The 26,697-nt window shown below is 42.3% G+C and overlaps 1 protein-coding gene across 1 annotated transcript in view; it reads left to right on the top strand.

Annotated features, from left to right (window-relative positions):
* DNAH11 (dynein axonemal heavy chain 11) overlaps window positions 1–26,697 on the top strand; it is a 303,358-nt gene that overhangs the window by 57,084 nt on the left and 219,577 nt on the right. Inside the window, exons 16-23 of the mRNA XM_040433722.1 lie at window positions 1,264–1,596; window positions 2,711–2,965; window positions 3,056–3,225; window positions 9,837–10,059; window positions 11,007–11,123; window positions 11,212–11,298; window positions 14,902–15,060; window positions 26,400–26,483. Of these exons, the coding sequence (XP_040289656.1) occupies window positions 1,264–1,596; window positions 2,711–2,965; window positions 3,056–3,225; window positions 9,837–10,059; window positions 11,007–11,123; window positions 11,212–11,298; window positions 14,902–15,060; window positions 26,400–26,483 (1,428 nt within the window). The remainder of the gene's footprint in view (window positions 1–1,263; window positions 1,597–2,710; window positions 2,966–3,055; window positions 3,226–9,836; window positions 10,060–11,006; window positions 11,124–11,211; window positions 11,299–14,901; window positions 15,061–26,399; window positions 26,484–26,697) is intronic.

The raw sequence follows: 26,697 nt of genomic DNA on the forward strand, positions 1-26,697 counted from the left end.
TCATACTGACCTGGAGAATGAAGAGCACAAGTCAGTTTTACCACATAGGAAATGCAGTAAAAACAAAACCCATAAAACTATAACTATACGGCAATTGCATTTTTTCCCCTCTAATTCCACCCATTTGGAATTTTTTCCAGCTTCCCACTGCATTGTGTGCAACAGTAAATAGTGCCATTAGACTTGTCCCGCAAAAAAAAAAAAAAGCCTCATACAACTATGTGAATGGAAAAATAAAAAAGTCATGGCTCCAGGAAGGCAGAGAGTAAAAAATGAAAACAAAAAAATGGAAACGTTTGAGCAACTTTAATAAAAAAAAATTAAAATCATTAGGCATCTACACATCTGATCAAAATCATCATGAGGCATCTACACAACCGTAATAACCTGAAGAACTAATTCAGCAAATGTGTATTTAGTGTGAAACGTGAACAGTATAAGGCCTATTGCACACGACCGTATGGCTTTTTCAGTGTTTTGCGATCCGTTTTTCACGGATCCGTTGTTCCGTTTTTTGTTTCTGTTGTGTTTCCGTTTCTGTTCCGTTTTTCCGTTCCGTTTTTCCGTATGGCATATACAGTATACAGTAATTACATAGATAAAATTGGGCTGGGCATAACATTTTCAATAGATGGTTCAGCAAAAAACGGAACGGAAACGGAAGACATACGGATGCATCCGTATGTGTTCCGTTTTTTTGCGGACCCATTGACTTGAATGGAGCCACGGACTGTGATTTGCGGGCAATAATAGGACATGTTCTATGTTAAAACGGAACGGAAAAACGGAAATACGGAAACGGAATGCATACGGAGTACATTCCGTTTTTTTTGCGGACCCATTGAAATGAATGGTTCCGTATACGGACCGTATACGGAACGCAAAAAACGTCCAGTAAACGGGAAAAAAAAAACGTCCGTGTGCAATAGGCCTAAATATCAACAAAAATTCCAATCTAAAATATTTTTTTCCTATATTTACAATATTAATATAAAAATGTAATATGAATTACATGGTACACATTTTTGTAAAAATAAAACCATTTCTCCCACATAAATGATCTCCTACAGCGAGGTCAGTGATAAAAGTAAAAAAGTTATGGCTGTCGAAATGCAGAGAAGCCAATACGCAAAAATTGAGCTGGTTATTAAGGCCCTTTTAGGCTTGGCCATTAATGGTTATATATAATTTTAAAGTTCATAATATATGAGAGAAATTGTCCATGACTATTATTACTTCCATGTCGTTTCATTTTTTCCACAGGAGAATATGAAACTCTTAAAGGCTGTTCCAGATGTAGACGCATGGAAGATCTATATGGAGTACATGGACGACATTGTGACAGATGGACTGTATAAAACTATTCTTCATTCTTTGGAGTTCTTCGTAGACAACACAGATGATAGATTAAAGCCAGCTCCCCTATTTGAGGCACAAATGTGTCTTAGTGGTCATGAAATTGTATTTAAGCCCTCGTTACAGAAAGAAGATGGGGATGGTCTCTATGACCTCATGGAAGAGCTTCTTGGTGACATTTTTAAAATATCAGGACAAGTAAAAAGAATTGCCAAACATTTTGGTGAAGACAATTACCAGGTAAATCCACATGTAGATAGACTTCCAGGGGACCCATCATTTATTATAGGGGTACCTGATTTTTTTGTCATAATAATGACCTATCCCCAGGATAGGTCGTCAATATTAGATTGGTGGAGATCCGACTCTTGGCACCCTCACCGATCAGCTGTTTGAAAAGAAGGCAGTGCTCGTACGAGTGCTGCTTTCTCTTCTTTGTTGACCTGCTTGCGTCCGTGAGCAGGTGTAATTACAACTATGCCGTCCCCATTCACTTCTATGGGACGGCTCTGTCCTATTCACTTGAACAGACGGGAGCCATCCCATAAAAGTGAATTGGACGCCGTAGTTGCAGTTACACTGCTCGCCACGGCAGTTGCAACGGCGAACAGGTAAACAGAGAATAGAAGGCGGCTGTCGTACGAGGACCCCTGCCTATCTGATATTGATGACCTATCCTCAGGAAAAACATGAACAACCCTTTTAATGGAGTTCTGCTGTATAGTAATGCAACATTTTCTTTTTTTTCCATCTCTTTACTTACAAGATTTTTGCCAGTCTTTCTTTTTGAGAACACATGTAACACATGGCATTGGGTTCTTCTTGTCCACCATGCACCATAGCCAGGGTTATGGATTGTCTGCTAACTGCCTCAACCTACAGTGCTTTACTTCGAGTGTGTTACTTAGTTAGCCTTAAAAGGGTTATCCGATATCTAAAATATCCCCCCCCCCCCAATGCCAGGGCCCCTTGTACGGATTATACTTACCTGCTCCCCAGCAGCCGCGTCACTACTGATCCCTGCACGGCTGCCGCTGCATCTCCCTGTCTCTCGAAACAAAACCAGTCAACGACGGGGGAGCTGCCAATAGTAGGCTGCAACGGTGACCAGCCCCAAGCCGGCTCGTCCCTATCGCAATCCTTCTCTCCAGTCTTCCACATCAAGAAGAGTTGCAAGGCCACTCTACACATTAGATGGTCAGCCGGTCTTACCAACATCTAATGTGGCATGGACGTCACAACTTTATCTGACATATCTCCATAAAATACAAATTTTAATTCAGCATTGTTAAAAAAATTAAAATGCTAACAATGATAAATGTTAAAAATGTTTCTGCTCTGGTCTGTGTCGCAGAACGACCTGGATGAGATGAGTGACCTCTCAGGTGTCCGACAAGGAATTATGGACAAGATAACAGTTGTTATTGGCAAAGTCTTGGATTTCAGAGGCACATACGATTCCTATTCACACCTGTGGACGGACGACAGGTCAGAGTTCATGAGACAATTTCTTCTATATGGTCATGTGTTAACATCAGAAGAAATTGAGGCTCATGTTGATGATGGGGTTCCAGAAAATCCACCCTCCATAGATCAGTTTAAAGAGCAGGTAAGAAGCAAGACTAAATGTCTGTCTCACTCCTACATCAGGTAATATGAAAATTAAAGAATTTTAAAAATAATTTTCTTCTTATTCTAGATTGACATCTATGAAAACCTTTATACTCAGATGTTTTCATCTGAAGATACCAAGGTCTTTGAAAGTTGGTTCAGGCTGGATTTAAAGCCTTTTAAAATGAGCATGCTTGTGATCATACGAAAGTGGAGCTGGATGTTTAAAGAGCATCTTCTCAGATTTGTCGTTGACAGGTGAGCAGTTCCTGCATTTCTGGGTATTTTTGGCACGACTGTATGATTTTAGCTAACTCACCGTTATTTCACTGTAATTGAATTCAATATAGAAGAAAGGGATGCAAATGAGCTCTTTACAAGCTCTGCCGCTAATGCCACCAGATTTAAGGCAGCTATCCTATAAGTCTCCAAGGAGAGATAGTAACCACCAAATCCTGTCTTAGGTCTCTCCACCTGTTAAGCCAGTACTCTCTGCTCTGCACTGATGAGGGGCAATCACCCGAAACAGCTGTCTGCAGATGAGTTGCTGTCTTATTTATTATCCGTCATGTCTCAAGGCCTATTTAACCCTTTCAATACCGGGCCACTTTTCACCCTAAATCCCAGGCCGATTTTTGCAAATCTGACGTGTCAATTTATGTGGTAATAACTTTGAAACGCTTTTACTTATCCAAGCCATTCTGAGACTGTTTTCTAGTGACACATTGTACTTCATGACAGTGGTCAATTTGAGTCGATATATTTCACCTTTATTTATAAAATAATCCAAAATTTACCAAAAATTGGGAAAAATTCACAATTTTCTAAATTTGAATTTCTCTACTTTTAAGACAGATAGTAATGACTCATACAATGGTTATCATTCAACATTCCCTATATGTCTGCTTTATGTTGGCATAATTTTGTAAATGTCATTTTATTTTTTTAGGACATTAGAAGGCTTAGAATTTTAGAAGCTATTTTTCATATTAAACCACCAATAAATTACCTAATTTTAGAAACTACACCCCTCAAATTATTCAAAACTTATGTTACAAACTTTGTTAACCCTTAAGGTGTTCCACAAGAATTAAAGGAAAATGGAGGTGAAATTTCAAAATTTCACTATTTTGTTAGATTTTTATGTTAATCAATTTTTTTCTTGCAACACAGCAAGGGTTAACAGCAAAATAAACCTTAATATATATTACTCTAATTCTGCAGTTTACATAAATACCCCATATGTGGCGGTAAACTGCTCTCTGGGAACGTGGCAATGGTCAGAAGGAAAGGAGCGCCATATGGATTTTGGAGGCAGATTTTACTAGAATGGTTTTTAGGCACCATTTTGTATTTGAAGAGACCCTGACGTACCCTTAAGTGGAAACCCTCAAAAAGTGACCCCATTTTGGAAACTACACCCCTTAAAGAATATATTAAGTGGGGTACTGAGGACTTTGACCCCCCTAAGCGTTTTACGGAATTTGGAAACACTTGGCTGTAAAAATGAAAAGTTTTGTTTCTTCCAATAAAATTTTGCTTTAGCCCCAAATTTTTCATTTTCACAAGGGGTAACAGGATAAAAAGCACCCCATAATTTGTTACCCATTTTCTCCTTAATACGGCAACACCCCATATGTGGTGGTAAACTGCTGTGGGGGCACATGGCATGGAAGAAGGGCTCTTTATTTGCTGGATGAGATGACGGTTTGATTGGTACCATTTTGGGGTAAATAAGAATTTTTGATCACCTGGTATTACAATTTTTGAGTCAAAGTGACCAGAAAATGGCTTTTTTGACAATGTTTTTTTTTTTTTTTTTTAATGGCGTTCACCTGACGGGGTGGATCATGTTATTTTTATTTTTTTTATAGAGCCGGTTGATACGGACATGGCGATACCTTATATGTTTACTTTTCTTTTTTTTCCATATTTAAAAAAAAGATTTGTTCAGTGCTGACTGTGGCACTGCGGCAGTATGGTCCGGCATCGGTGAAAACAGCTGTACTGTGCTGAAATTTCTGTCCCAATTTACCGGCCCGTACATGTACGGCGCTGGTATCCTACCGGTTAAAGGGTTGAACATTGACTTATAGGATAGCTGCCTTACATCTGGTGGTATTAGTGGCAGAGCTTGTTAAAGGGGTTGTCCGGGTTCAGAGCTGAACCCGGACATACCTCCATTTTCACACATGCAGCCCCCCTGACTTGAGCATCGGAGCAGTTTATGCTCCGATGCTCTCCTTTGCCCTGCGCTAAATTGCGCAGGGCAAAGGCATTTTCTGGAGTTCCGGTGACGTACCGGGCTCTCCATGGGGCTGCCTGTAAAACGGCTAGGGCAGAGCTAAAGCACGCCCATCAGAGCTGGTGACGTCACCGAACACACTGCCGTGCGGACGCCTCCACCCTGCAATGTGTTATTGTAAACAAAAGAGCCCTTGCCCTGCGCAATCTAGCATCTTATGCTCTGATGCTAACTTCAGGGTTGCTGCCTGGGTGAAATTATGGGTATGTCCGGGTTCAGCTCTGAACCCGGACAACCCCTTTAAGAGCTCATTTGCATTCTTTTCTTCCCAGAATTCCAGAGGAGCATGGTTGGCCTATAAATCTCCTCACACAGACTAAGGCACTCTCTCCCCAAATCCTGAATTCAACATATAACTCAAATATCAAAGATGTAATTATTATTATTATTACTACATTATTATTAGCTCTGAATGCTATTGAAGCTTTGGAGTCCTGCTGTACTTTTTTCTCTGAGTTTAGGAGTCCAGAGATGTTTCATTGCAGAACATGGACTGTTTGTCAACTTTCTTCGGGAGGGTGAGGCTGGGTTCACATGTGACTGAACAACTGCGGATTTACTGTCATCAATTTTCATGCAGCAAATGTGCAGCGTTGTACAATACCAGTAAAATGGAAGATATTTTGTGAAATCCCATCCACTCGTTGCATAAAAAAATGCTGCAAAAATTGACTTGCGGTGCGGATTTGAAACCTGCAGTATGCCAATTTATGCTGCAGATCTCCCAAGTAGATTTCACCCTTTGGAATGAAGAGACTGATGTCCACTGACTTTTCTGCGGCAAAACCGCCTTGTAATACATGGGTATTTTTGTTGAGGTTTTTGCTGCAAAAACTCAGCAAAAATCACAGCAGATTTTTCCACTGTCTTTTCAGTCATGTTTGGACTTATCCTGAAAGTAATTTCTGAAATAATTACATCTGTAATTAAAGAGGTTGTGCAACCAGTAATATTGATGACCTAGCTTCTGGATAGGTCATCAATATCTGATCGTTGGGGGTCTGATTCTGGGCACCTCCTCCAATCAGGTGTTTGTAGAGGAGGTGCTTATACGAGCACTACTTCTTCAAGATTACACTGCCTGTCATCTCTGAAGTCTCAGAGGCACAGTGTAATTACACTGCGTTGCCACTGCAAGTGAGACAACGCACTGTGTAATGTTGAAGTGGAAGCAGTGCTCGTACGAGCATGGCCTCCTCTTCAAACATCTGATTGTCGGGGGGTGCCAGGACGCGGACCCTCACCAATCAGATATTGATGACCTATCTTGAGGATTTTACTGGCAACACAACCCCTTTAAATCTGTGTCTTGTCAGCCAACCATGAATTATAGGTCAAGACCGTGTGACAGATTGTCTCTAAGGGAAGGTGACATCTAACTCACCTTGTAACATCCTGTATGTCTTATTTGCCTAAAATGTTAAAGGGGTTGTCCGGTTTCCAATATTGATGACCTGTCCTCAGCATAGGTCATCAATATCAGATTGGCGGGGGTCTGACTCCCAGCACCCCTGCCATTCAGCTGTTTGAAGAGACCACAGCTCTTATGAGCTCTTTTGAACACTGCATTCTCTTCACTGTTTACCTGCTCGCTATCGGCATTGCAGCGTGAGCAGTGTAATAAAAGCTCCTCTGTCCCTGGGCCGGAGGAGCTGTAATTACACTGCTCACCACTGCACTGTCAACGACAAGCAAGTTAACATTAAAGAGAAAGCGGCGCTCATACAATCGCTGCAGTCTCTTCAAATAGCTGATCGGCGCAGGCGCCAGGAGTTGGAGCCCTGCCAATCTGGAATTGATGACCTATCTTTAGAACAGGTCATCAATATTGGAAACCGGACAACCCCTTTAAAACATCTTCAGTAATCAAACATTTTATCTTGTTTTAAACCGTAAATGATAGGATGGAGGGATATGAAGCTGCAGTTTCTCCCTCTCATTGTGCCTGTGACACTGCATGCTGTGAGAGTGGAGAAGGAGCAGAAGTTATGAGATCGAGGTTTGGCCGAGATCACACATCACTGATCTCATTTTAATATATGCCGGTTGTAAAAAAAAAAATCCCATTTTCCTATTGAAGTCAGTTGTTTGGAAAAAAGACTCACAGAAACATTATTAAAACAAGTGTATGTGACATTTGTGTTAATAATAGTCGGTTGTTGATGCATTATGTGGCTTCAAATAATTATTTTTTTGTAATCTGTTTGTCCAAAACAATGAAACTATTTTACGCTATAAAATCTTTCCTTGTCTATTTTAATTAGTACAATGTGAATTGGGCTCTGCTTCTGTTAGTGTCATCAGAGCCATGACCAATATGGCAGAATTATTTTCAAATGGATCCCAAATTAAGGGCTTATGCACACAAATGTATGTATTTAACGGACAAGAATAGGTTATGTTTTGTCTTTTTTTGGGAATGTCCATGGGCACATGCGGAAACGGAATGCACACGGACTCCTTTACCCTGTTTTTGCAGACCAGTTGAAGTGAATGGTTCCGCATACAGGCCACAAAAAATAAAAAGACGGAATGGACAGAAAAAATATACGTTCGTGTGCATGAGCCCTAAACCTGAAGATTCTCATTGATGGGTTTGCGGTATTTTTGGTGATGACGAGAATAGCATTGTGGCATACGCTGCTCCTGCTGTCAAAGACAACTGACAGAATTAGAAACAATGTGAACAGAGCAGTTTTCCCCTTTGCATGCTCTGAGCTGGAGGGTTGAGACTAGTTGCTTATCATGTTCGTCCATAGAAGAAAGCAGATTATGCGCCCTTACAGTAGGCACTATAGGAACTTCGTAAGGGTGTATACACTACTGGAGCAGGTGATAATACAGGTCAGAGTCACACTTTATTAGTACACAACAATAAAAACAATCAGTCCAACAAATCATGTTTTCCAAAAACTTTTGAGCAAGTCAGTTAAAGGGGAGGTGTCATCAGATAATGACCTATTGTTTAAATGTTTTTGTGTTTAAAATATATTTTTTTATAATATTTAAAATTCTCCATGTCAATATCTATATTCAAACAAAACCCATAAAATATAGCAGTTTTCGCACTGGCTTCTATGCCTAATAATAGGTACCACTTCACTTTACTGCAGATATCTGCTTATATGTCATTCTAATCCTGGCTGTAATGATATCAGCTCTGTGTATAGATAAGACAGAATCCACCATTCACAATAGGTGTTTGTCAAAACATATCTACTCGCTGCTTGTAAAATTACCAATCAAAACTCTCCCATAGAAGTCAATGAGGTCCCCTCCAGACGATTGTGACTGCCATAAAGCAGTTTTCTCAATGCTTTCTAATGGCTGTTAAGAACAGCTCGGGCAAGATGACCGCCCCCATAATTATGGTCAGAAAATAGAATAAAAAAATCTGCAATAAATAAAAAAGGATATGTGTCACTATCTGGTTTTAACTTGCAGATACAATTTTTGGTGACACATTTCCTTTAAATAACTGTCGAGAAAGTCACTTACCTTCACTTGAGGTAAATGCAAGCAGCACAGATCATTCATGCAAAAAAGGCACAATAATTATTTACATAACCGAACGGTAAAAAAAGGTTATGACTTTCAAAGATGCATGTACTAAAAACGAGCAATGCACCTGGTCAGGAAGTGGGGTAAATGCCCCGGTCCTGAACTGGTTAATTGACTTGTTCAAAAGTGTTGGAAAAAAGCATGATTTGTTAGATTTTGCTCCCTAAAGCCTGTATTAGACCTAGCGATCATACAGGCGATTGTCGGGAGGGAAGCGTTCTTTCCCGGCAATTGCTTGCTCGGTCGCGGAAGAGACCACTGCTATTACATGCAGCGATCTCCTCCACAGCATGGGGAGGAGCTATCGTTATGCCATCGCTCGTCTCAATGCTGTCCAGTTGTTTGATGGCAGCAGATTGTGATCTTTTAGCATGCTGAAAGATCACGATTGCCTGATGAACGAGATTGTTCATAGGGGAATCGGTGCCAGTATTACACTGCCAGTTGATCGCTAACGAACGTTACTACGAATACTCATTAGCGATCATGTATCAGAAAATCTGCCAGTGTAATACAACCTTAGACTCTCTCTCACTCAGATTCAGTCAGAAGCTGCATACAGGACATTATGGAGAAATAGTGAACAGTAAAGATGTGAATAAAGCAGTCGGGGTGAGATAGAAAACTTACTATTAGCTGCTGAATGTGCTGAATGATTCCAGTGATGTCTGGTCTCTGTACGCTTTCTCCTTCCCTCTGCACTCTCCAAAGATTTCAATGGGATGATGCAATCTAATCCAGCAGTGAGCAGGAAGCCCCGTCTTGGTCTCGCAAGACAGATTTCTCATGAATTTCAGAGAGAAAGTTAGCTTAGAAAAGGGAGTGGGTGGAAAGAAACAACTGGAAACACTAGAAAAGGCTTTTTTTTCTGCTAAGATATATTACATAGTTTCTTATAGTCACCCATACTATAGATTTATGCAACATTGCCTAGAACTACAGTGACCATTACATTTTTTATTTTATTTTTTGTAACACACAAACTTGTTTTGTATTTTCATAGTTTGTCTGACCTGGAGGAATTTATTAAGGTGACAGATTCTGGTCTTCAGCAGAAAGTGCCCGAAGGAAACTATGCTGCACTTGTTGGCATTATGGAGCACATTCTGGCCGTGAGAGACAGACAAGCAGCAACTGATGAGCTTTTTGAACCCATCAAACAGACCATTGCCTTGTTAGAAAGTTATGGACAAAAACTGCCAGATCAGATTTACACACAGCTGGAGGTAACTCTTCTAGAATTTTGTGCTGTGACTTCCTATGCCTTCTTCCCACAGTCACAGAAATGACCATGAATAAGTTGAATTACTGGCTAGAACCCAGCGATCTTTTCATCAGAACTTACTGTAGCATTTGTACAGTGAAATTTGTGAATACAAATATGGAAAAATCCAGCTACTTACATGCACTTTCAGTTTATTAACCAGTCATTGCTTCTGTTCTCCAAAATGTGCTGAGAGTCTTAATTTCCACAGTTTAGGCTACATTCACAACGCTCCCTGCGCATATGTCATCATATCCATAGGACCCCATGTACTGACCAGAGGCCAAAAGAGTGTTGGTATATTCTGCTGTATGGAATTGTGCATACCACCCTAGAGGCACCCCTCAAATTAGAATAATCCACTGTCTATTTTATTATCTTTTTTTTTTTTACATTGAAGCTTATGGGTAGAGATGAGCAATTTTCATATTTTGAAATTCGTTCACGCTTCCTTTACTTCGGACTCCCCTGCATAACAGAAACGGACGGATCCGTTTTGCAGCCCACACAGACTTCTAATATGACTGAATGAATAACGAAATGCCTCTAAAGGCATTCCATTATGCATTCCGTCATTGAATTGCGTTATGGTCCGTGGTAACGGAATCCATAACGCAATTCACCTTTTACCAGTAAATGAAGCGTGAACAAATTTCGCTCATCTCTACTTATGGGCAACTTATGGCATCTCTATAAAGAGATGGACCATATCGGTCCATCCTAGGACCTGTATGGACCTTATTTTTATTTTCAGTACTCTGACTTGAAATTCTATATACATCTTTCATCGATATCGTGGGCACTGTCTCCAAAATGAATACAGTAAATTCTGTGGCAGAACAAAAAACTGAACTTTAACAAAGTCTTAAAATGCGTTTTTGCTCCTTTTTTTTACATTACCTTCCGTAGGAGCTACCAGAAAAATGGAACAACACCAAAAAAACAGCAGTTACTGTGAAACATGACCTGTCTCCTCTGCAGATAGCAGAGGTTTCTGTTGTCAGGAAAAGATGTGTTGCTTTTGATGTAAGTAAAGTTCTAGATTACTTTATGTATTTTACAGTTCATATCATAGACATATTCTATATTCCTTATGATTTTTTTTTTCTCCCAGTTGAAACAGAATAATTTCAGGGAGATGTTTTGCCTGGAAACTCCATTCTCGTACAATTCTCAAAATCCATATATTCTTCTGGATAAGGTATGTAAAATAAGCCGTCAACAACTGCTGCTAATGCCGCACTTTAGATATTAAAGGGAATGGGAGGGATTTTTTAAAGAGAATCTGTCACCAGGTCAAGGTTTCCTCCCACACTCCAAAGACATACTGATAGGGAAGATTGTGAGCCCCATTGGGGACAGCTTGATGCTAATGTCTGTAAAGCGCTATATAAGTGCGTAAAGTGCATAAAAGCAATAAAATAAATAATAAAGATCAACATAAACTAGTGACAGGTCCCCTTAGCAAAATGCTGGGTCACTTTCCTTAATTCACCCAGCCGTTTTGCCAAAACCTTGTGCTAAACAGCTCCAGTGCTTGCCGAATGAGCCCCCATATTCATGAGCTCATGGTTGTCTCGGCCCACCTGCTGCTGATTAATGTGGGACAAAACTGTGAATCAGAGACAAGTGGGCAGGGAAAGCAGTGAGCTCATAAATATGGGGACTCGTTCAGCATGCGCTGGAGCTGTTAGGCTGGGTTCACACGGGCGTTGGGGGTGAGTTGCGGGAACATGCGTGATTTTTTCCCCGCGAGTGAAAAGCGTTTCAATGCGTTTTGCACGCGCGTGAGAAAAATTGACATGTTTGGTACCCGAACCCGGACTTCTTCACAGAAGTTCGGATTTGGTTTCAGTATTCTGTAAATGTTATTATTTTCCCTTATCACATTGTGATAAGGGAAAATAATAGCATTCTTTAATACAGAATGCTCAGTAGAAGGTCAATTGAGGGTTAAAAAATAAAAATTAACTCACCTCCTCCAATTGATCGCGTAGCTGCCGGTCTCCTGTTCTTTCTTCAGGACCTGTCAAAGGACCTGTGGTGACGTCACTGAGCTCATCACATGGTCCATCATGTTTCATGTGATGAGCACAGTGATGTCACCACACGTCCTTTGACAGGTCCTGAAGAAAGAACAGGAGACCGGCAGCTACGCGATCAATTGGAGGAGGTGAGTTAATTTTTATTTTTTAACCCTCAATTGACCTTCTACTAAGCATTCTGTATTATAACAATGTGATAAGGGAAAATAATACAGTGAATAGACTTTCATCCTAGCAACCATGCATGAAAATCGCACCACATCTGCACTTGCTTGTGGATGCTTGCGATTTTCACGCAGCCCCTTTCACGCACTGCGTTGCGTGAAAAACGCACAATATAGAGCATGCTGCGATTTTCACGCAACGCACAAATGATGCGTTAAAATCACCGCTCATGTACACAGCCCCATAGAAGTGAATGGGTTCAGATTCAGTGTGGGTGCAATGCGTTCACCTCACGCATTGCACCTGCGTGGAAAACTTGCCCGTGTGAAAGAGGCCTTAGGATTTAAAAGTGAGGGCAGCAGAAAACTGGTGACGGCTTCTCTTTAAGGCCAGTGTTTCTAATGGTGGTTTAAGTAGACCATAATGCCTGGGCTGTTCCCAAAACTTGCTCCCCACCCCTTCTCCACTGCCACCTGGCTTTTTCCACATATCTGCAAAAGAATCCACAAGGAATCTGAGGCAAACCCCCCATGTGGAACCTGTGGATTCGGGTGCACATACAATACAGACCAAAAGTTTGGACACACCTTCTCATTCAAAGAGTTTTCTTTATTTTCATGACTATGAAAATTGTAGATTCACACTGAAGGCATCAAAACTATGAATTAACACATGTGGAATTATATACATAACAAAGAAGTGTGAAACAACTGAAAATATGTCATATTCTAGGTTCTTCAAAGTAGCCACCTTTTGCTTTGATTACTGCTTTGCACACTCTTGGCATTCTCTTGATGAGCTTCAAGAGGTAGTCCCCTGAAATGGTTTTCACTTCACAGGTGTGCCTTGTCAGGTTTACTAAGTGGGATTTCTTGCCTTTATAAATGGGGTTGGGACCATCAGTGGCGTTAAGGAGAAGTCAGGTGGATACACAGCTGATAGTCCTACTGAATAGACTGTTAGAATTTGTATTATGGCAAGAAAAAAGCAGCTAAGTAAAGAAAAACGAGTGGCCATCATTACTTTAAGAAATGAAGGTCAGTCAGTCAGCCGAAAAATTGGGAAAACTTTGAAAATAAGGGCTATTTGACCATGAAGGAGAGTGATGGGGTGCTGCGCCAGATGACCTGGCCTCCACAGTCACCGGACCTGAACCCAATCGAGATGGTTTGGGGTGAGCTGGACCGCAGAGTGAAGGCAAAAGGGCCAACAAGTGCTAAGCATCTCTGGGAACTCCTTCAAGACTGTTGGAAGACCAATTTGAAGCTCATCAAGAGAATGCCAAGAGTGTGCAAAGCAGTAATCAAAGCAAAAGGTGGCTACTTTGAAGAACCTAGAATATGACATATTTTCAGTTGTTTCACACTTGTTTGTTATGTATATAATTCCACATGTGTTAATTCATAGTTTTGATGCCTTCATAGTCATGAAAATAAAGAAAACTCTTTGAATGAGAAGGTGTGTCCAAACTTTTGGTCTGTACTGTATGTGGCAAAAGTCGCAGCAGAAAAGCTGATTTGAAATCCTCATCATTCCAATTTATGCTGTGGATTTCCGCCATAGATTTTACTCTTTGAAATGCAGACAGGGAAATCTGCATCAAACGTGCAGCCATTTATTTCATGCAGATTTTGCCTTTGATTCTACAGCAAAATCCGCAGCGGATTCATTTTATGACCTGTATAGACGTACCCTAAAATGCTGCAGATTTTCTCCCTGCGATAGTACTGTGTATATGCCCCGTGTGGATGTACCCTTACAGTCGCAGACCAGACTCCCCCTTAACAAATAAAGACCCAAGAATAGACCTCTGGCCAGACCGCCTAAATAAACACAGACCCAGAACAGACCCCCTAACCTAATATAGAACCACAAAGCAGGTTTTCTGAATACAGACGAAGACCACACCCTGAAATAAATGCAGATCCCCAAACAAGACCCCTTAAATAAATACAGACTCCTAAAGCAGATCTTCTAAATACAGTCCCAGACCTTCTCAGTAAATACAGATGCTCAAACTGGAACCCTAAATAAAGAACCCCCTAATAACAGACACCAGACCCTATACACTTACCCATCAGCTCCTCCTTGCTGCTCTGTCATGTAGCTTGAAAACCGTCAGAGGTCATGTGACCATCTAAAGGTCCTTCAGCAAGTGCCTGTGTCACGTTTAAAGCCACAAGTGGTGGCAAAGCTGTGATAAAGTACATGCTTTTAAGTCTTTAGCCCCGGACCCATTGTACAAAGCAGTTCTATTGTGGTTTTGCCACGATTCTTAGCAATTGCCTTGATAATACCTAGCTTGCATACCATGTTTGGGCAGCCATGGCCCCCTCAGGAGCCTCAAGTAGCAGCCCAAACAGCCCAGATTATAAGCCAATATTGATACCGGTTTTAATAAAAAAAAAGTTTTGCTGATGCTGCGTGTAAAATGTTGCTCTAGTGCCACTAAAAAATGGGGCAATGATCGGGAACGAACAGTTTGTTTCTGATCATTGCCCTGTTAATCAACCCATGTAAATGGTGTGTTAGACAAGGAAAACCATTGGTGTGGTGAAAGGACTAGCCTTCATTTATCTGTCTTTCTCTCATAGGCCAACCAAGACCTGCGTGCCTTAGAGCTAGAAGTGAAACAGATACAAGAATCCGCTGATCTGTTTGAAGTAGCTGTTCCCGATTATAAGCAAATGAAGAAATGCCGCGAGGAAATAAAATTGCTTAAGGAATTGTGGGACATTATATATAATGTTCAGGTATGGATTGCAGTGTCTGAGCATTACAATGTTTCTTAGGCCAGACACACACAAGCGAATTTAATGCAAGAAACTTGTTGCGTGTGGCAGTGTGAGGTCCTGTTCTAACAGGCCATCTGACCCTGAGAGACCTGGAATCTATGGAATTACTCTGACATAATGAAGATTTCAGGTCTCACAGGGACACACAGCCTTAGAAATCATTATAACGCTGTGCGATACTGTCAGAAGAGCAGAGGTCAGAACGGAAACTCTCAATGCCACACGCAGCGAGTTTCTCACATTGAACTCGCTTGTGTGTCTATGGATACAGCCATTTCTGGATGCTACAGTTTACATGGGCACAGCACAAGCATACATTTTCATAATGGGTAGACTGTTGGATTGTTAGCGTGTATTGTATTAGGTAGCCTGTTGATGTTGTATGCTCCCAGAGGCGGACTGGGAACTTAACCCCTTAACGACTCGGCCCTATTTCACCTTCTGGACTTGGCCATTTTTTGCAAATCTGACCAGTGTCACTTTCAGTGCTGATAACTTTAAAACGCTTTGACTTATCCAGGCCATTCTGAGATTGTTTTTTCGTCACATATTGTACTTCATGACACTGGTAAAATGAAGTAAAATTATTATTTTTTTATTTATAAAAAAATACCAAATTTACCAAAAATTTGTAAAAAATTGCAAATTTCCAAGTTTAAATTTCTCTACTTCTATAATACATAGTAATACCTCCAAAAATAGTTATTACTTTACATTCCCCATTTGTCTACTTCATGTTTGGATCATTTTGGGAAGGATATTAAATTTTTTGGGGATGTTACAAGGCTTAGAAGTTTAGAAGAAAATCTTGAAATTTTTCTGAAATTTTCAAAAACCCAATTTTATTTGGGACCAGTTCAGGTCTGAAGTCACTTTGCGAGGCTTACATAATAGAAACCACCCAAAAATGACCCCATTCTATAAACTACACCCCTCAAGGTATTCAAAACTGATTTTACAAACGTCGTTAACCCTTAGGTGTTCCACAAGAATTAATGGAAAATAGAGATACAATTTCAAAATTTCACTTTTTTGACAGATTTTTCATTTTAATAATTCTTTTCCAGTTACAAAGCAAGGGTTAACAGCCAAACCAAACTCAATATTTATGGCCCTGATTCTGTCGTTTACAGAAACACCCCATATGTGGTCGTAAACCGCTGTACGGGCACACGGCAGGGCGCAGAAGGAAAGGAATGCCTTACGGTTTTTGAAAGGCAGGTTTTGCTGGACTGTTTTTTTTTACACCATGTTACATTTGAAGCCCCCCTGATGCACCCCTAGAGTAGAAACTCCAAAAAAGTGACCCCATTTTAGAAACTACGGGATAGGGTGGCAGTATTGTTGGTACTAGTTTAGGGTACATATGATTTTTGGTTGCTCTATATTACACTTTTTGTGAGGCAAGGTAACAAGAAATAGCTGTTTTGGCACTTTTTATTTTTTGTTTTTTACAACATTCATCTGACAGGTTAGATCATGTGATATTTTTATAGACCATCTGTATACTTTTTTTATTTATGTAAGTTTTACACAATGATTTCATTTTTGAAGCAAAAAAAATCATGTTTTAGTGTTTCCATAGTCTGAGAGCCATAATTTTTTCAGTTTTTGGGCAATTACCTTGGGTAGGGTACGGTTTTTGCGGGATGAGATGACGGTTTTATTGGCACTATTTTAGGGTGCGTATGACTTTTTGATCGCTTGCTATTACACTTTTTGTGATGTAAGGTGACAAAAAATGGCTTTTTTTACACCATTTTTTTTTTTTTTTTTACGGTATTCCCCTGAGGGGTTAGGTCATGTGATATTTTTATAGAGCAAGTTATTACGGACGCTGCGATACCTAATATGTATACTTTCTTTTTATTTATGTAAGTTTTACACAATGATTTCATTTTTGAAGCCAAAAAAATCATGTTTTAGTGTTTCCATAATCTGAGAGCCATAATTTTTTAAGTTTTTGGGCAATTATCTTAGGTAGGGTCTAATTTTTTGCGGGATGAAATGATGGCACATTATACCACCCCAACAGAGCCAAATTCCAGTCCATCACAAAATACATCCACAAAAACTTCTACTGGCCGGCTGTGAGGAGGGCTCAGGCGGCCCACTGAGCATTGGCTGACTGGGAAATTTCCCTATAAGGTCTATGGCCAATCCGCCCCTGTATGCTCCCATGATTTACTCTACTTGGTTTATAGCTAAAAAGGTTTTATTATAAACAGGCATATTTTATTTTTTAATGCAGAGGAATAAATGGTCCAAGACAAATCGACACACTTTTTTCTAACACAGTATTCAATCAGGATATGTGAAACATTTAGTCAAATTCATTGGACACTATACTACAATTCCAGTGTGCATGTGGCTTCCTCCAAGGAATCTAATTGATTAAGCACTTCCAAAACCGTGCCTACAATCTATTCTAACCCACGATTATGCAGGGTTATATTAAGGGGAGTCTGTCATGTCCAAAATTGATTTTAGCCCCTTAAAGACCGGGCCTATTTTCATAAAAAAAAATGTCCTCCCCACATTCCAATAGCCATAACTTTTTAAATTTTCTGTTCATATAGCCATATGAAGGCTTATTTTTTGCAGGACGAGATGCATTTTTTAATGGCACCATTTAAAGGGGTTGTCCGGGTTTAGAGCTGAACCCAGACATATCCCTGTTTTCACCCAGGCAGCCCCCCTGATATGAGCATTACAATGTTTCTTAGGCCAGATACACATCATCTGAATCGTGCAGGGCAAAGGCTTTTTTTTGGAGATCGGTGACGTACTGGGCTTACCACGTCACTGGCACTGATGGGCTGTAAAACGGCTAGGGCAGCGCTAAAGCCCACCCGTCAGTGCCAGTGACATCACAGGCAACACTGCTAGGTTGAAGCCTTCGCCGTGTGAAAATATAAACGAACAAGCTACCAACATGAAATGCTCATGTCAGACGGGGCCGAAGGGGTGAAAATGGGTATATGTTCTGGTTCAGCTCTTAACCCAGACAACCCCTTTAAATTCACCATGTCTTTTATTGGAAAATGGGGTAAAATTGAAAAAAAAGCACAATTCCACCAAGGTTTTTGTCTACAGAGCTGTATGAGGGCTTGCTTTTTGCAGAATGAACTGTAATTTTTTTTTTTTGGTACATACGACTTTTTGATCACTGTTATTTATTTTGGGGTGGGGGGGGCAAGGTGACTAAAAATGGCGACTCGACCAGTGACGGCGTTTACAGTATAGGAATTCTTTTAAATATTTTAATTGTTCAGACATTTTCGGACGCGGCAATACCTAACACTTTTTTATTGTTTATATATTTTTATGTGTGAAATTGGGAAAGGGGTGTGATCGGAAGGCAGATTTGAACAGTATCTTTGTTCATTTTTTTTTTTTTTTTTTTAACCATAATCAACCTTTTAATGGAATTGAATCAAGTAAGGCTTCTTTCACAAGTGCTTCTTTTTTTCCCCATGCATTGTCAATGGGGACAAAACTGAACTGAAGGGAACATAATGCACCAGAATGTATTCCATTCCATTTGGTTGCGTTCCCATGCCGGACAGAAAACCGCTGCAAGCAGCGGGCTTCTGTCCGCCATGGGATACGGAGCAAAACGGCATGACACACAATGCAAATCAATGGTGCCGGATCTATTTTCGCTGACTCAATGGAAAACCTATCCAGCACCCATTGACTTACAATGATATTAATGCCGGATCCGTCTTGGCTATTTTAAAGCTAATACAACCGGATCTGTTCATAACGGATGCAGCCGGTTGTATTATCAAAAACTGAAGCATTTTTGCTGAAACCTGCCGGATCAGTTAAAAATGCAAGTGTGAAAGTTTATAAAAATCAATTTGTCAGTGTGGAATAAAATGGAGACCCTTGCTGAGCACACTGATTGGGTTATTATCCAAGATGTTACAAATTCTGAGCTGTAATGGGATATCCAACTCTTTTTTATGATCAAAAGTAGTAACAGTGGGGATCCTAGAAGTCCTGGTATTTCCCGTCTTCCTTTTGTCCAGCTGCTTGTCCTCCATTGATATCTCTTGTTCTTCTGAGTTTCATATCCCCCTTGCCATCTGAGGCCAAATTTACTCTTCAGTGATTTGGTCAGTGTTTTCCATCAGTGATTGTGAGCCCAAACCAGGTGCGGGTCAAAAACACATCACAGGAGCAGATCTCTCATTGTACCTTATCTCTGTGTAGCCTCCTCTCCGGGTTTTGGCATACATGGAAATCACTGACCAAAAAACTGACGTGTGAGCTAGACCTGATGCGTTTTTTACCTGTGGCTTTGATTTCAAAATGCCTCCTCATTTTTTGCAGTCTGTATCACGTTTTTTAGCTGTTCAGTATGGCTCATAGAGGTATCTCCACTATATCCCTCAGAGTCTGTGATATCAATAACCCCCTTCTGTTGTATCACAATCCAGAGACGTAAAGAACACTTCTTTATTATATTTCCCATGTGGTTTATACTTTTTCTTCAGAATGGAACGTGGGTTACGTGGGGTATTAGACCTTTTTATTTTGCCAATTGTAAACTGCACCTGAGACATAGCCCCATACGTACATCTCAGGTGAATTTTGTTCTTCTTTTAGTTTGCAGTATAATATCTTTACAGTTTTAATATTTTCCTGTGGCTTGCTGTCAGATGTTTCAGTGGATATGAAGTGTGTTTCTGTAGTGAATCACAAATCCCAATGGCTTTAGTCGTTTCTCCTATTTCTTGTTATTTCCGTTCCACGTATTTTACTAATATCAAAGTACTGTAAGTGAGCATACCGAGAGTATGTCATTCCCCTCCCCTAAAGAAGCAGTATTCCTAACCCTCTTGGGACCATATTTCTCTTTAAATATGATTTCAGCGTGGTATAATTTTCAATTCTTGTGTTAAATTGTCTATATACAGGGTCGAAAGTCTCAAGGCACGAAAGAGAAAATAAAATATCTGAATACCCCAGCAAGTAATGGGTGAATCAAGTAAGGCCATCTTGAAAGCCGCTATATTGAGTTTTTTTTCCAATGGGAAGGGGCTCATGTAGCATATCAAAGAAGACCAGAATTTTCTCACAAACTTTCTGTTTTGATAACTTTTGAACCACAAGAAATAATGCAAATCTGATTGTGGCAATCATTTTTTGAGAAACTTCTGTTCTCCTTTGATATGCTACATGTCCCCCTTCCCATTTGAAAGATTTGCCATTGATCCAATATGGCAGCTTTCAAGATGGCAGCTATGTTGTGGACATAGCCTAAAAGATAGGCCACCTCACCCATTACTTGCTGGAGTATTCAGATATTTCATTTTCCCTTTCGTTTCTGAAATAAAAGGGTGTCCTGAGACTTTTGACTCTCCCTGTATATCATCTGTACAGATCTATGATATTATTCATCCAGTGTATACAATGCACAACTCAAAATGTGGGCTGTACAGTAAGACTTATGAGGAAAAGAATGGCTGAGCAAGTTTGGGACATTAAAGGGGTTGTCCACTTTTAATCTCCCAGAGTCCGACTCCTGGCACCTCCACTGATCAACAGCAATTGCAGTAGTGAGCAGGTGTAATTACAAGTTAGGAGTCCCCACTCACTTCTACGGGACAGTTCTGTAGTATTTACTTGAACAGGAAGGAACGGTCCCATAGAATCGAATGGGGACGCCCCACTTGTAATTACACCTGCTCACCGCTGCAATTGCTGCGGCAAAGAGGTAAACAGAGAAGGCAGCACTGCTTTCTCTTCAAACAGGTGATCGGCACAGTAGGGGTGTTGGGAGTCGGCCACGCCGATCTGATATTGATGACCTATCCTGAGGATAAGTAAAAAGCGGAAAACCCCTTTAAGGATACGGCCACAAGGTCGGGTTTCTGCATGCAATTTTGGAAGCCAAAATCAAGAGTGGATCATAAAAAGGAGAGATACAAATTCTCCTCTTTTGTGAATTCACTGCTGGTTCTGCTTCCAAAACTGCACCCAGAAACCTGAGCGTGTGGCTGTACCCTTATAGCCCTGGCACACGCAATATATCAGCTGCTTTTAAGCATTTTTAGGCTGCACATGCTTGGTAAATTAGACATCCTTCAGGTGACGGCTGGAAAAAGTGACTAAACCCTGGCCAGGGGACATTTGGAAATATAAGCCACGTAACAGAGAGACTTTCTGGATTTAAAGTGGTTGTCACATTTCAATATTTCTGGCTAGGTTATACCACAAATGCCACATAGGTGTGGGTCCCACCTCTGAGACCTTCTCCTATCTTCAGAACAGGGCTTTCAAAGTGGCGGGGAGGGGAAGCAGCCGCTCATGTGCAGCCACCCTTCATTTACCGCAACGGGAACTCTGAAAATAGCTGAGCGTCCATGCCCGGCTATAGAAGTGAATGGAGAGAATGCTACACCTGTCGTGTGCTCTACTTCACTTCAGGGGCCCCTTCCTGGAAATAAGAGCGGGTCTCCGAGGTGGGAGCCGCGCCTATCTGACACCTGGCAGATCCTAGGTATATTCCAGAAATGTTGAGATGGGACAACCCCTTTAATCTGGATACTAGGTCTCCTTATGAAATGAATTTGCAAACAGATTCTAAATATTTTCACTGAATTTGCAATTGTGATATTATAATGTGAATTATGCTTGAGGTGCTTTGTCAAGTCTACTATGGATGTCAAAGTGTCGATCTTCAAACATCTGAACAGGAAGTGATATTTTGTTTCTAATATGTGTCTGTGAATCAGGGAGGCTAAACTATGACCGAGGACAGGACTCCTTTATTTGTGAGCGTCTCTCAGCTTTTTCTTGATGCTTTTAATGTGACAATTATACTTGGAGGTTTTAAGGAGTGCTGGAGTTTTGAATTTGGGCTATTTGAAGAATAAGCCTAACAATTTCTTGTAGGGTTAATTAATTTGTATAATCATATATTTCGCATAGCGATCTGTTGTTTCTCTCTGGAGAAAAAGTTATTTAGTCTCTATGCAAATGAGCAGTTAAGTGCAGCGAGGGCTGGCCCTTGCTCCTCCTGCTTCCTTGGGTTGCCCCTCCCTCTTGATTGACAGGGCCAGGAGAGATGGCTATGCAGGAACCTGGCATTGACAGAGAGAAGGGCTGGTAGAAGAAGCAGGAGGAGCAGAGAGTGCTTGGGCCCACCTTTGGTGCACCTAAATGCTCATTTGCATATGGATTAAAAGTACTTTTTCTGCAGAATGAAGCAACAGATCACCAAGGGATATCATTACATTCAGCTGAGGTATCCCTACAAGGTAGTGTAGGAGATCAAAACTGGTGCAAAGGAAAACTTACTTAGTTGCCCATAGCGAACAATGAGATTGCTCCTTTCATTTTCCAAAGAAGCTCTGTAAAATGAAAGGTGGAATCTGATTGGTTGCTCTGGACAACTAAGCCAGTTTCCCTTTGAACCAGATAAATCTGTGTGGGATTTAGCAATGAATTTCCTGGTGACAGATTCTCTTTAAGGCTCCATTCACATGTCCGCAACGTGTTTTGCGGATCCACGGAGCCGCGGATCCGCAAAACACGGAAAGCGGCAATGTGCGTTCCACATTTTGCGGACCACACATTGCCGGCACTAATAGAATATGCCTGTTCTTGTCCGCACTTGCGGACAAGAATAGAACATGTTCTATTTTTTTGCGGAACGGAAGTGCGGACCCGGAAGTGCGGATCCGCAATTCCGTGTCCGGGCGGCACATCGTGCTGCCCCATAGGAATGAATGGGTCCGCAATTCCGTTCCGCAAAATGCGGAACGAAATTGCGGACGTGTGAATGGAGCCTAAGGCCTCATGCACACGACCGTTGTGTGCATCCGTGGCCGTTGTTCCGTTTTCCGTGATTTTCTGCGGACCCATTGACTTTCAATGGGTCCGTTGAAAACTCGGAAAACGCACCGTTGTTCATCCGCGGCCGTGATCCGTGTTTCCTGTCCGTCAAAAAAAATATGACCTGTCCTATTTTTTTGACGGACAACGGTTCACGGACCCATTCAAGTCAATGGGTCCGTGAAAAAACACGGATGCACACAAGATTGATATCCGCGCCCGTGGTCCGTGGTCCGTGGCCGTAGGCTACTTTCACACAGACAGATCCGCAGATCCGTCTGCATAAAAGCTTTTTCAGAGCTAGTGATGTGGACGCTTCAAGTTAGAATATACTACGAACTGTGTACATGACTGCCCCCTGCTGCCTGGCAGCACCCGATCTCTTACAGGAGGCTGTGATCCGCACAATTAACCCCTTAGGTGCCGCACCTGAGGGGTTAATTGTGCGTATTATAGCCCCCTGTAAGAGATCAGGTGCTGCCAGGCAGGAGGGGGCACACCCCCCTCCCTCCCCTGTATTACACTCATTGGTGGCCAGTGCGGCCTCCCCTCTCCCCCCCCCCTCCTAATTAAAATCCCCCCCCTTCTTGGTTAGTTTAATAGCGGTCTGCAACCAGCGCAGGATAAATGTCTGGATTTATCCTGCATATAAATGTATATATATTGTTTGAGACCTCCATTTTCAATATAACACGAAAAAAAACTAACATGAGCAAAAGCTGTTCCCTTAGACAAAATACAGTCAAAAACAAATATTGACTCAACATCATATCTTCTTAAATATCTCTGTGTCTCACTATCTACACACCGCGCACGTCTGACCTGGACATTTAAAATCTTCACAAAAAAAAATATATGTATATTTTACCGGTTTATAAGCTTATGCTGTTGCTATTTCTCATTGTATATGTACATATATCTCAGCAAGCATGCGCTGACTTCTGTATGTCCTTTAAGTCTGGGCCGGCACCAGGTGTAGATGCCCATCATTGGTGGCAGCGGAGAGTTCCGATCGGAGTCCCAGTTTAATCGCTGGGGCTCCGATCGGTAACCATGGCAACCAGGACGCTACTGCAGTCCTGGTTGCCATGGTTACTTAGCAATTTTTAGAAGCATTATACTTACCTGCGATGTCTGTGACCGGCCGGGCGCTCCACCTACTGGTAAGTGACAGGTCTGTGCTATAAGCAATGCGCCACACAGACCTGTCACTTACCAGTAGGAGGAGCGCCCGGCCGGTCACAGACAGCGAAGGTAAGTATAATGCTTCTAAAATTGTTAAGTAACCATGGCAACCAGTACTGCAGTAGCGTCCTGGTTGCCATGGTTACCGATCGGAGTCCCAGCGATTAAACTGGGACTCCGATCGGAACTCTCCGCTGCCACCAATGATGGGGGGGGAATTGTAATTAGGAGGGGGAGGGAGGGGGGGCACACTGGCCACCAATGAATGTGCAGTAATACAGGGGAGGGAGGAGGGGCCGCACTAGCCACTAATGAATGTACAGTAATACAGGGGAGGGAGGGCCGCACTGGCCACCAATGAATGTACAGTAATACAGGGGAGGGAGGGGGGGCTGCACTGGCCACCAATGAATGTACAGTAATACAGGGGAGGGAGGGGGGCCGCACTGGCCACCAATGAATGTACAGTAATACAGGGAACGGAGGGGGGGCCGCACTGGCCACCAATGAATTTAAAACTGGGGAGGGAGGGGGGTGCCTGAGGGGTTAATTGTGCATATCATAGCCCCCTATAAGAGATCAGGGACTGCCAGGAAGCAGGGGGCAGACCCCCCTCCCTCCCCAGTTTTAATTTCATTGGTGGCCAGTGCGCCCCCCCGGCCCCCCCTCCCTCTATTGTAATATCATTGGTGGCCAGTGTGCGGCCTCCCCCGGCCCCCCCTCCCTCCTTTTATTGTATTATCATTGGTGGCCAGTGTGCGGCCCCCCTCCCCGGCCCCCCCTCTATTGTATTAATATCATTGGTGGCCAGTGTGCGGCCCCCCCCCCCCCCCCCCCCTCGATCATTGATGGCAGCAGAGAGTTCCGATCGGAGTCCCAGTTTAATCGCTCTGGGGCTCCGATCGGTAACCATGGCAACCAGGACGCTACGGCAGGCCTGGTTGCCATGGTTACTTAGCAATATTACAATATTAGAAGCATCATACTTACCTGCTGCGCTGTCTGTGACCGTCCGGGAGCTCCTCCTACTGGTAAGTGACAGATTATTAAGCAATGCGCCGCACAGACCTGTCACTTACCAGTAGGAGGAGCTCCCGGCCGGTCACAGACAGCGCAGCAGGTAAGTATGATGCTTCTAATATTGTAATATTGCTAAGTAACCATGGCAACCAGGCCTGCAGTAGCGTCCTAGTTGCCATGGTTACCGATCGGGGGGGGGAGAGAGGGGAGGCTGCACACTGGCCACCAATAATATTACAATAGAGGGAGGGAGGGGGGGGCACACTGGCCACCAATGATAATACAATAGAGGGGGGGCCGCACACTGGCCACCAACGATAATACAATAAAGGAAGGGAGGGGGGGCCGGGGGAGGCCGCACACTGGCCACCAATGATATTACAATAGAGGGAGGGAGGGGGGGGGGGCGGGGGAGGCCGCACACTGGCCACCAATGATAATACAATAGAGGGAGAGAGGGGGGGACGGGGGTGGGGGCCTCACACTGGCCACCAATGATATTCAAACTGGGGAGGGAGGGGGGTCTGCCCCCTGCTGCCTGGCAGCCCCTGATCTCTTACAGGGGGCTATGATATGCACAATTAACCCCTCAGGTACAGCACCTGAGGGGTTAATTGTGCGGATCACAGCCCCCTGTAAAAGATCGGGTGCTGCCAGGCAGCAGGGGGCAGTCATGTACACAGTTCGTAGTATATTCTAACTAGAAGTGTCCCCATCACTATGGGAACGCCTCTGTGTTAGAATATACTGTCGGATATGAGTTTCACGATCTAACTCATATCCGACAGTATATTCTAACATAGAGGTGTTCCCATGGTGATGGGGACGCTTCAAGTTAAAATATACCATCGGATTGGAGAAAACTCCGATCCGATGGTATAATAGGGACTCCTGACTTTACATTGAAAGTCAATGGGGGACGGATCCGTTTGCAATTGCACCATATTGTGTCAACGTCAAACGGATCCGTCCCCATTGACTTGCATTGTAAGTCAGGACGGATCCGTTTGGCTCCGCACGGCCAGGCGGACACCAAAACGACTTTTTCGTCATGCCGTGGATCCTCCAAAAATCAAGGAAGACCCACGGAAGAAAAAACCGACACGGATCACGGACCTACAGACCCCGTTTTTGCGGACCTTAAAAAAAAACGGTCGTGGGCATGAGGCCTAAGTCTGAAACGTGTTTCCATACATTTATTGGCACTTTTGAATTTACTGTACCTTATATTCCTTTTACAGAGCTGTATTGCTGATTGGGTTAAAACCCAGTGGAGGCAGATTAATGTGGAACAGATGGACGTTGAACTAAGAAGGTTTTCAAAGGCAAGTTCCACAGCTGTCGCTTTATGAAATGCTTTGCTTCAAATATTGTTCTGCACCACGCTATTCAAAATTATTAAGCTAGAAAATGAATATGTGTGATTGACAGCAATTTGCTGGTAATTTTGTTGGTTTTGGTTTAGTGCTAGGTTGATGATTGTCTTTTTCCACAGATCACCTTTTTAGGCCTCATGCACATGGCCGTTGGGCGGCTGTG

Source organism: Bufo bufo, chromosome 5 (genome assembly GCF_905171765.1).
Source record: "Bufo bufo chromosome 5, aBufBuf1.1, whole genome shotgun sequence".
Lineage (NCBI taxonomy): Eukaryota > Metazoa > Chordata > Amphibia > Anura > Bufonidae > Bufo > Bufo bufo.